The sequence below is a fragment of the Cheilinus undulatus genome, linkage group 3 (genome assembly GCF_018320785.1).
Source record: "Cheilinus undulatus linkage group 3, ASM1832078v1, whole genome shotgun sequence".
Lineage (NCBI taxonomy): Eukaryota > Metazoa > Chordata > Actinopteri > Labriformes > Labridae > Cheilinus > Cheilinus undulatus.
Window position 1 is genome coordinate 14,451,288 of NC_054867.1, and position 12,144 is coordinate 14,463,431.

At 41.2% G+C, this 12,144-nt stretch overlaps 1 protein-coding gene across 1 annotated transcript in view; it reads left to right on the plus strand.

Moving 5' to 3' along the window:
- The first annotated feature begins 780 nt into the window (after positions 1 to 780).
- efcc1 (EF-hand and coiled-coil domain containing 1) overlaps positions 781 to 12,144 on the plus strand; it is a 29,586-nt gene continuing 18,222 nt past the window's right edge. The window contains exons 1-2 of the mRNA XM_041783188.1: positions 781 to 1,543; positions 3,754 to 4,193. Of these exons, the coding sequence (XP_041639122.1) occupies positions 869 to 1,543; positions 3,754 to 4,193 (1,115 nt within the window). The 5' untranslated portion in view covers positions 781 to 868. The remainder of the gene's footprint in view (positions 1,544 to 3,753; positions 4,194 to 12,144) is intronic.

Consider the following 12,144-nt stretch of genomic DNA (forward strand, 5'->3'; position numbering starts at 1 on the left):
GGGCATGATGGGGAACTTCACACACACATCCCCCCATTTGGAATCGTAGTGGTTGTAGCTTGGATCAAGTGACTCTATACAGAGTTGAACCTACACTGGTGGATCAACACTGTAGAGTTAGTAACTTTCCACCCCTGTGTAGGAGGCTACCCTTTAATTTACAGGCTCCATTTAGAGTTGGAACTTACGAGGGGAACTTGAATGCATACTGAATAGGCTGTGGTGGTGACCAGGTAAGAAACACATCAGCGGATAATTTGGACAGATAAGTCGATTTATTTAAACTATGCTGGCTTAATAGGTGCATAACGGGTGAGGGCAGGGAAGAGCAGAGTTTTACTGAGCTTTGTGTGAGGAAATGGGCGTCGTAGCTTATTAGAATTTAAAAAATATTGAAGTTTAAACAAAAGTGCAAACGCATATGCTGCAGGAAGGACAAAGTAAAGTGCAGACTGTGCAAAAAAGGCCAAAAGCATGCCGTTAAACACTTGAGTTGAAAAAGGGCAGTACACCTCTGCACCACAGTGTATTAGTCCCTTGGGTATCTTACATCTTAACCAGGTCTAACCCTAGTGAATGCCAAAGTTTATACACCTGGTGGCAATTAGCCCAAACTCCTGCAAACGGCACTAGGATACCGTTATAGTAGATGTGCATGCTACTCTGGCTCCTGGTTGGGACCCCTGCTTTTAGTTTTGGGGGGCAGTGCTTAATTCAAATCTGTGTTTTAACACACGCCTCGTTTCTGCTCCGCCAGTCGGCTCGAGGTTTCCAGAGAGGGGATGAACACGAATCACACAAAAGACGTTAGAGGAAACAAAGTAACTGAACAAAGTTTATGGAAATATGATGTTGCTCGGTAGAAGTGATGGATGCAATAGACTCTATTGACCCGTACAGCCGACCAGCGCGCAGGACACAATGGATAGTCAGCACTCTGGCTTACCATTACGGACTGGACCGAGGAGTGGAGAACGAAATCATAGTTTTGGCAACCGGATTGGATCAGTACCTCCAGGAGATTTTCCATCATATCGACTATCAAGGTGGAGGTAAGATTCCAGTGGAGGATTTTAACATCTTGTGTGAAGTTTTAGGACTGAACAAAGACTCAGAGGACACAGAATGCGCTGGACTTCTGGACACTTTACCCAGCGAGCTCACCTTCAGACACTTCCACGCCAAACTGTGCGGATACTTCAGCACCAAGGCGGGCTGTCAGTATGAGAACGGCCGGCTGCTGGTGGGGAAGGACAGCGAGCACATAGAGACTCAGATCCGCCTGAGAAGCCCTCTGAGGCGGCGAGAGAAGCTGCTGTCTGTGGGTGTGAGCGAGAGCTCCTGTTCCTCCACGGAGGGACGGCACGCCTCCGGCTGCAGGCTTGGATCCTGCACCAAAGAGTGCTATGAGGAGATAGTTGCACTGGAGGAAGCAGAGGACCGGATAGCCAAACTTGAGGATGAGAATGCAAGTTTGAGGGAGCTGATTGAGGACATGAGAGCTGCACTTCAGAGCAGTGATGCTCGCTGTTTGGCTCTGCAGGTGAGAGAAACATATAACCTATGCCTGCCTTATGTTGCATATGATGCCCACATGTTTTAATGATGTCATCATGATAATATTAAACCAATAAAATGTCAACATATACAGGTTTTGTATCAGGAAACGGGTTGCTATGCATTGTCTGGGGGGGGGGGGATATATCTTAATTAGGGCCTCCAATACAATTATTTCCTAAAATCTGATATGAAAACCCTAAAAATGGACATTCATCATGTAACTAAAGTAAGATCTTCCTGATAACAAAAGAGTTGTATTGGTCTTGGTCTCTTACAGCCACTTCAAGAGTAAAGGCACCACTTTAGCAAGCAAAGCATTAGCCTGATTTACTCAGTAACAATTCAGCATCATCACAGAAATGGTTAATGTTATTGTGAAGATTCCCTCAAATATATGACATCAGTAGTGTTGCTTCAATTAAGAAGAACAAACTGTCCTTTAAATATTATAGCTGAGCTTAACACATAGTACAGACTGGCCATAATATGCAGGTTTTATTGGCCAGTAGAGATAACAGGGGGTACTCATAATGCACAAAGCATCAGTCCCAGTGGAAACACATAAAAAACATAAACAGGATTTACACCATAAAGGTATTAAATGTCAGTATTACACATTGTGATAAGTAATGGCAGGTGAAATCTTGAAAGTGCATGCACTATAGATAAAGCCAGCTCCGTGGTTTACATCGCTGACTTTGTTACAGGAGAGACTGGGGGTCCCAGACACCTGTCCCAGATCTACATCACTTTGGCATAAAGCTGCTAAATGACACTGTAGTATTACTTGAGCTGCAGATTCCCTGCCTCTGCCTTTAAGAAAAAGGCAAAGACCCAGCTCAGGAACACCCACACACTAAGCTAGACTCCTCACCTTGTAGCCCCCAGATGCAGAATGAGTTTCCAACCACATTAGGCTGCACAGCCCCTGCCTCTGAAACATTTTGTACCCAGCTCTTTGTGAAAAACTTCATACTTATGCTACATTGAAACTGCAGGTAAAAGTGACCCGAACTTGATGTTTTTTTGGACAGTGTGAACGGCACTAGTCACGCTGAATCTAATCTTATAGGATCAGATTCAGGCCACTTTCATATGTGGTACTAAATTATACTCACATCTGATCTTTTGGAATTCGACTGCAGTGTGAACAGCCAAAGAAAAAAATCAGATCAGAGCAAAAGATCAGAATTGAGCATTAAAGCCTGCAGTTTGAACATAACCATTGTAGTTTGGTGCTGAAGATCCTTGTGTTGATATCAATGGCATTAATAATGGTATTAAGGTCTCATAATAATAATAATGAGAAAGATAATCATTGTTACTATTTGCTACTGGAGTGATAATGATCTAAACAGTACTGAAAAAGCAAACTTAAAAATGCAATTTTAAATTGCAATCTCAGAATTTCTGTAGTTTAATCATAACTAATCCCCACATTTTAAAATTCCACTATCTCTATTCTTATTACTATTAACACATTTGGAGTTTTTTTATTGCATTTGGATGCTTTCCTACACTTTCTTATGTGTTTCGACTGTTCACTGGAGTAGTGTTGAATGCAATGAACTACCAAACAGACAAAGCAACTGTCATCCTGAAGGAAAGTAAACACCAGCTGCAGGGATTTTCCACATCCTGGTAACCCATGACTTATAACTGATACACAAAGGATTTGTAACTGTGACTTATTAAACATTAACTAAAGTACCAGTCACAACACAGACTCTTCAGAGGGCAACTTGGTTTATTGGAAATGGCAAAAACATGCTATCATACCTTATCATGACACATTGACAGTTGTAGCTTCAAAAGGTATGTCTTTTTACAACATTTATACTTCCTTCATTTTCACAAAGGATTTGACTACCCTAACTTTTATTAATACTTGTAACCCATTTTTGAGGCATCAAGTTTATAATCTAGTAATAAAGCATCAGTTATAGCAAAACTGTGTAAAACAGCAGACTAAATTGCCTATCTAAAACCGAAGTGTCTAATATTGTTGATCAATGACTTAGAACTGAGCAAAACCTAAATAGTCGTTGAGTAAAATTTTTAGTGTAAGACTTTTGTTGAAGAGCAACTTTAACTCAATCTTCAAAACAATTTTCTAGAACCTAACTAAGCAGATGCAACACTGGTTTTGGGGATAACTTGACATAACACGTTACCTGTTTCTTTTCTCTCCAGGTAGGGCTATGGAAAAGCCACTCCAAACACAAACCAGAGGATGGCTGTTTTGTTGCCCAGCAGAAACAACCTCCCCCGAAAAGTATCGTCAACACTAACATGCAAAGCAGCAACTACAGCAACCTGAAGAGTCTGCAGAACCTTGTCCAAGAGATCGAGCTTCTGCAGAACTCCAGAGACAAACAGGTAGAAGAGGCCATGTTGTGTAATCAGAGACTAGAGAAGGAGCTGTGGAGCTCTAAAGAGACTGTGGCAGCTCTGGAGGAATGCAACCAGGCCTTGAAGAGGGAGCAGGTGGGCATGAGGAGGAAGGTGGAGGAGGCCAGACAGGCACTGCTCAATGGATTGAGTAAGGTGAAGGAACTGGAGGCCAAAGCCAATCATGTTCCAGCTCTGCAGAGACACATCCTCCAGCTGGAATCAGAGCTTCTATACTACAGGTAAAATATGGGGAACACTGTCTTGTTAAGCATTTGATGAGTGTCTTAAACCATCATCATATCGATATCAACACAGTCATCAAAGAAATTTGACAGGGAGTAAGAAAATGACACCCCATATTTGAAACACCCTATCCCCCATCCCCATCTTCAGCACAACTCATTTAAGTACACAGTGCAAATTCCCTTGATAAGAAATGGCCCATGAATCTGCTTTTCTTTTTTTTAGTAAACACGAAAGATCATTTGCACGTATAGAATTATATATTTTTTAATGACTCCGTTCAAGACTGAAATAAGATTTTTTGTCATGGACATTGGCCCACTTTCACTCAAAAACAGTTAAACTAAGTTCAACAACACACATGGCATAGCTTGGCATGGCTTTTTAGACGTGGATTTTGAAATCCTAAAATGTACAGTGTATAAAAAAAGACATTAATGATTCTATAATGTTGAATTTCTGCACTGAAATATATTAAGTCATTAAAATGACTAGATGTCATGTTCATGTGTTCTAGGCATGTAGGGTATTTATAGGATTCATAACAATCAAACTAATGTGTCACATATTGGGGCTGGATAGGGGAAGCAGGGCGGCAAGAGTGAAGCTTGACACTTGTCAACACAGATGTGTGTCACTTGGCAGCCAGTGATAATAATAATAATAATAATAATAATAATAATAATAATATCTTTATATGGCACCTTTGAAGAAACCCAAGGATGCTTAACAATAACACTTAAAACATGAACGAACTATGTGAGGGACAGGATGAGTGTAATAGCTGGTTTAGTGAAGACTTATAGGCTGTGGTGAACAGGTGGTGCTTGAGACGTTTTTTGAAAATGTCCAGAGATGGAGTGCTACGGATGTCTGCATGAAGAGTGTTCCAGAGGGTGGGGGCTGCAGCACTGTAGGCTCTGTCTCCATAGGTTCGAGTTTGGTTTTGGGAATGGAAAGTAGGCCAGTGTCTGAAGACCGAAGGTTGCAGGATGGTGTGTATGGATGGAGGAGATGAGAAAGGTACTGAGGAGCCAGGGCATGGAGAGATTTGTATGTGAGGAGGAGGATTTTTTAGTTGATACGGGACTCGATAGGGAGCCAGTGAAGGTGGATAAGAGTTGGAGTGATGTTTTGCCAGGGTCTAGTGTGGGTGAGAAGTCTAGCAGCAGAGTTTGGGACATACTGGAGCCTGTCCAGGGTTTTGCTCGGTACCCTTGACAGGACTCCATTGCAGTAGTCTAGACGGGAGGTTATGAAGGAGTGAATGAGGGTTTCTCCCATAGGGTCTGGAAGTGATGGTCGGAGTCTAGAGATGTTCTTGAGATGATAGAAAGCAAAGGTCAAGCTCAACGGCATCTCCTTTGTCTTGGCCTTTTTATGCCTAGAAAATACGCCTGGAGACCATCCGCAGTTTTCGGGCCCTTTGTACATGCACAGCATGACCAGGGGCTTGCAACACTGCTGTCCACCTGTACGGTACCTTAGGCCATGCTTAGTCGTTACATCCACCCCTTTTTCTGCCCTAGAGGTGTGGACTTTGTTATATTTTTATCAGATTGTTTTCTGATGCCTCTGGTAATATGCAAAGAGATCCAGAGCACTACATGGGTTGTGTCAATCTGCCTTCCCACCCCAATGGTGCCCTCAGGTGGGCCTACTCACCGTTACACACCTTACCTCGTCCTCAATTTTTGGCTGAAACAAGTTCTGCACAGTACAGTTAATATTTTAGTTGATTACTTAGATTACCTCAAACTTTTCCATTAGTTTTAATTTTTATGATTGTAATGAGGCGACTGTGGCTCAGTAGGCAGAGTGAGTTGTTCAGTCACCAGCTCTTGCAGTCACATGTGATGTCTCCTTGGACAAGACCGTTAACCCTAGTTGAAACTCACTGCTGCATCAGTGTTATGCTTTTTTTTATGGATAAAGGATGCACGATACCATTGTCATTGGTTGCTGTTAGCTTAAAAGGGAATTATCGGTAGCTATGAAAATTTCCGCATATATTTTTAACCAATATTTTGGCTGTTTTGCCTGAGCTACATTTAAATACTGATATCGGTATCAGCTAAATTTATTTTTTAAATTTTGGCATATAGGATTATTCACTCTGCAGCAGCATGAATTTTACTGATTCAGAATTATTTCATTGTGTTTCTTGACCATCTATTAGCTGCTAATATCTGGCAGTACTTTAGCATTAGCGTCTAGATTGATAGGAAAATGTTGACAGCTAAATGGTATAAAGGCAATGCCAGCCACTTCCACAATGATGTTATTACTATAATTAAGTACACATGACATTTGAAAATGGCAATATTTAAACAAAATAAAACAAATTGATTTTTTTTTAAAGAGGGTAGAAAAAATGATTGAACACCGTAAGTTATATATTTTGATCTAACTCACCAATATGATTGATTCTGGTGTTGCACTTTTGGTAAGTATTGATCACTAACTCTGAACAGTGTATGTTTATAGTGATTTTTGTTTACTGATAACTTCTTCAGAATGATGCACAGAGGTTTCTTCAAGCTTGAGTTTAAAATGTAGATGCACTGATGAACAAAAGAATCGCTCTTCCAAGGTCAGACAGAGAGTACATACACTACACAAAGACGTTTTTATAACCTCTCTATTAGCTCCAATCAGCTGTCAAACTCTGAGCACAACAAATGTCTGGCAGTTTATCATGTCAAGAGAGCGACGGCTTGTTTTGGCAGGTTATTGAATTAAGAGGGTATTTTGCTAGAATGAACCATAATGAATTATAATTTGCTGTAGAATAGAACAAATGAACTCTGTTTAGTTCTGGCGTCATGCCTGGAAAACTCTGCCATGCAACTCACAAAGCCTTGATGTGGTTTTCAATTCTAATTTTCAGCCTTGTTGTGATTTAGTTTGTTTAACAGGCATCGTGTGTGGCAGGTTGGTTTTGCCTGAGCTCCGCTACTGTTGGGAACTGTTCATTTTGGTGGAAGTAAGGGTGTAATTGGACTTTCTAAGTACAAAGCTCTTGGTTTAATGTTTATCTCTGTGTCTGTTGTCCCAGCTCCAACCATATAATCAGTGTCTGCAGGTCTGTCTTTCTTAGGTAGCAGATGTCTCTAAATGGTGGTAACATCTACCTAATGCTGTTATTATGAACGCTTAAATGCAGACATAAACAGACACTTATGAACGTTTGCTACCTGCCTCTAGGTGATTCTAAATAACAAATCACATAAGCACAATGGTCTCCCTTTAACCCTAAACTCCACTAATCTATGCAGACTGCGTTCCAAATCCTTTTCACTGCACTTCCATTGATTCCCTAATGGCAAATAATTCAACGCGACAAAAGCCCTGACTTGTCAAGAGAAAGCGCCATTGAGTGAGGAGCTCAACAGACTGACCGTTCTCATCAATCTTTGCTCACTTCTTTCTCTCTTCTCCCCAACGAACAATACCGCATAGGAACCCCCGTCCTATGGATCTTAGCAACCAAGCTCCATGAATATTGCCCTCTTAAAGCCCCAGTGCTTGCTTGGTTTCATTTCATCCAAGAAAATGTCTCAAGAGGACTGTAAAGGTGATGTTTTCAGTATCGAACTAATGCAGAATGCTTTTTTACTCAAAGATTCACTTGAGTTGCTCTGTTTTCTCTAAATTAAGTCATTTTTCTGTCATCATGCTGCCCCAGTGTCAGATTACTTGGATCATGTGTAATAGGTTTAGAAGTGCAGTAGCATGTCAAGGGGACTGATGAAATGATGGACTGTAACTCTATCCTTGAGGCGTACTTCTAAACTGCTGTGACGAGAAATGAGATTAACTACGATGCTTCTGGATGCCAGAGATACTGGGTTACAGGGCTGGGGGTTGGCTAGCAGTTGGCACTTTTTCTTTACTCTATACCATTCAAACACACTGATAATGAAGATGGATGCTACCTCTTTGTATGTAAGATTTTGGGAAACCGGTTTATTTGCAAAGAGGAAGTCTGAGAAGAATATTGATACCACTATTTTGTCTGTTTGCTACTTTCAAAACCATGGCTAGTTAGCATAGCTCAGTAGCATATGACAGGACATAAACTAGTCAAAATCTCCATAATGACAAAAGCTGCTTGAAGGAATTCTTAACTAAACTAGTAACTACCCTTTATCATGTTTGTTTTACCCTGTCAGGCCTAAACCATTGAATAATTGTAGAAAAAAATTGAATGTTTTGAATCTGGAGTAAATATAGACATGCATTCTGTGCTGTCTGAATTCTGAGTGAGCATTCCCTGTAAAGTACACTTATTCTACTCTACAATGCACTTAAAAAATTATTTTACAAACAATCATAATGATCCCAGGAGCCTATACCACCATGCATTGCAGTGGAAAGGTAATGTGATGTTTTACTGCTCTTCTATATGACAGAAGGATGAGAGAAGTGGGACCGGCATGACCACAGAAACACACAATACAAATTCTAGGCTTTTGTTGTTCCGAAATTTATAAGTACAATTGATCTATGACTGATTTTTTTTCTAATGATGATTGAAGATATGACCCCATAATTCATATGCACAAATCAATCAATCACACACAATCAATGAGATGTGGCGTAAAAATTTTGTAGCTAAAAACCCAGAATTTAAAATGATTTTTTTACTGTAATATACGCCTACAAAAGTAACAGTTATAAGTTAAATTCGACTGTTATCTATTAACTTTCCCTGGCTGTTGTTGCTACAGGATTTTTGTGCATTGGTCATTATTGGCAGATGGAGTATTGCCTGAAATGTTTTTTGTCGTGCTGCCAAATGAGATAGACAGTCCACTACAGACAGCACCTTACATGGAGTACAAACAAGTGTTTGATACCTGACACAGCGTTATTATAACTAAACTCAGCAGAAACAGTAAGGAAATTTGTGTTTGGTAGATTATGTCTTTGTTGTAACAGTGGTTCTCGTTAAAAAAATCTTCTACCATTGAAGCCTGTTTATTTCCCTTTTAAATGGTGCCACATTTGTGAGGAACATGCCTTTGTGGGATGAGCAGCAGAGCTGAATAAGTGAGTTGCGCTCATAAAAAGTTTGCCAAACCTTCTCTGCCAATGCCAAACAGCATATCCTCCTGTTGCTATTGGCTCTTGTTTTGAGCATCTGGTACTCACAGGCGCTGTGGAGCAGTGGAAACATGTTCTGTGGAGTGACTCACGCTTCTCTGTTTTACAGTAAGATGATGGGGGAGTCTAAGTTTGGCGAATGCCAGGAGAATGTTACCTGCCTGGCTGCAATGTGAAGTTTGGTGGAGGAAGGTTAATGGTATGGGGCTGTTTTTCAGGGTTTGGGCTAGGCTCCTTAGCTCCAGCGAAGGACGATTGTAATGCTTTATTATACAAGGACATTCTAGACAATGCTGTGCAATGGTGGTAACAATTTAGGGAACACCCTTTTCCATTCCAACATGACTGTGCCCCATTGCACAAAGCAAGGACTATAAAGACATGGTTTGATGACTTCAGTGTGGAAGATGTTGACTGACCTGTACAGAACCCCAACTTCAACTCCACTGAGCACCTTTGGGATGAACTGGAATGGAGATTACAAGCTGGGCCTTCTTGTCATCATCAACATCAGTGCTTGACCTCATAAATGATCTGCAGAATGAAAGGACACTAATTCCCTCAAAAACACTCCAAAATCTGATGGAAAGCCTTCCAAGAAGAAGTGAGGTTTTATAGTTGCAAACTGGGTAGTTGCAAATTTATTGGTTAAAGAAAGTTTTAAGCAAGTGACCAATCTTGCTTAAAACTTTTTTAGGAAGAACTATCAGTTGTTAAGTATGTAGAGATCTCAAAAAATAGTGTATCAAATATGGTTAATTTGGTGAAGCAAAGACGTAATGTAAGTGTTGCCTGTAAGATTTTGTTACTTTGCAGAGAGCCAGGCTAGAATTGCTCCTGGAACATAAGTTTTGTCTTCATTTCCGTTTCTCCTTTTACCTCGTGGATGAACAATTTTCTCATCTACAAAATCCCCTTTCAACTTTCCATCCACATCCAAGAAGGATTCAGTTTATAAAATGTGGTCATTGGTATGAAACTTAAGGAGAGTGGGTGTTGTTGCGTAACTTGTCTGAGATTTCTTTGGACTGTGCACGAGAAAAGAGCAGAGGCTGAGTCTCTGATGAGAGCTGCACCTTTACCAGCAGATGATTTGCACAGGAAAGTCTTTGTATGCTGGAATTGTCTAACGGTGTCACTTTTAGATTTGTTTTTTTGCTCTGCAGAAGTCAAAGGGAGTCTAAATCAGTCACTGTAGCCTATAGAGCTCTGTGAGCCAGAAGGATTAGACAATAAGAAACACAGTGGGAGGAACAAAAAGAACTGAGGGGGTGGAAAGTCTACCATCTGGAGGAAGAAGCAAACACTCAGCTGTTTGTTCATGAAATGACAGACATGTTTCTCAAGGCACACAGGATAGGAATGGCTCCATTAAGCTTCCCATCTTTTTGTATTCCAAGGAAAAGACACAGCGGGGCCTCTTTGAAATGAACTTTGGCCACTTTTCATCCAAACTACATTATCCCTGTGAATCCAGGTGTCCTTGTTAATACAGTCCATGGATTTCCGGTGAACATTCCCAAGCACATGTGTCCTAAGTGTGCAAGTACAAAACTCACTTTTCATTTATCGGCATGCCTGCAGATTTCTGCTCTGTATGCCTCTAACCCCCGGCCCACTGAAGGCAGGCCCCATGGGAGGCATAATCTCTCGGCCTTTTCATGCTCCCTGCATGGCGCCTGAGAGCAGAGAGAAGAGGAGGGTCTAGAGGGCCATTTATCTGCCTCTGCACAAGAGCTGCAGCATTGTGTGGAGCAGGTGCTGCCACGGCTTTCCTACCCTTTAAATAATATGGGAAGAACACGTTTGGGAGATGTGTGGGACTCGTGGCAGTCTGCTGCTACCGCCTCGCTGTTTTTCTTGAACAGCCATCAAAAACTTGCACTGCCAAGTGGGCTCATTTTCACGTTGAACAGCTGCCCTGCCCTCAGTCTCCCTGGTTTGGAGGTATGCTTACATCAGCAGAAATGCATCACACACAAAGTATCGTCTAAACGTATGCCACCCACTATTGTTGGACTTTCCTCTGTGTATTTCCCTCTTCTTTTAATGCCTTTGTTTGTTTGACTTTGGCTCTCTTTACCTAACTACCCTCTGTAAATGTTACCACCATCAGCTTCTGGATTAAGTTCTCAGTTTGCTAAACATCACTGAAGCTGCTTTATTTGTATCCCAGAAACCCCCTCATTGTAGGGACTTGATTAATAACCGTCAGCTATGAAAACAAAACCCCTCACCCGTCTCTGTCATGGCTTAGGGCACCGATCCGCGCTGAACTTCAAGTTCAAGCTCAGGTTTACAGCACGCCCTCATTTTTAACCTCTGCAGAGCAAGACGGCTGTCATTGACCAGTGACACCTGAAAGAGGAAACTGCTCTTCAGGGAGGAGGGGGAACAAGGATGGGGGTCATGTTGATGGAGCTTTGGCTTCAGCTCTGCACTGTAATAAACATAGGAAGGACTCTGGGTGTCCTAGCTTTAACAATAAACAGCTGTACAGGCCTCCACAGGCTTACCAACGGCTTTGGGGTTTTACTAATAGGGCAGAGTAAAGGATCCTATTCATTAGAAACCCACTGACAAAGCACAATAGAGCTCTTCATGTAAAATTTTACTCCTGTGTGTGTTCTTAAGTGATGTAATAATTAGCTTCAAAATGCTTCAAATTATATTTAACTAAATCACCAAAGTTTTTCCTCGCCAAAGGCCACAATTTGTTAAGCCAACAATGTCCTAATCTAAAACTCACAAGACTTTATTTTCTCATGCAGTAAGGAGAAGTTAACGCACACTCCTGAATATTCACTTCCCTTCACTGATTCAGATTCTCTTTTCCAA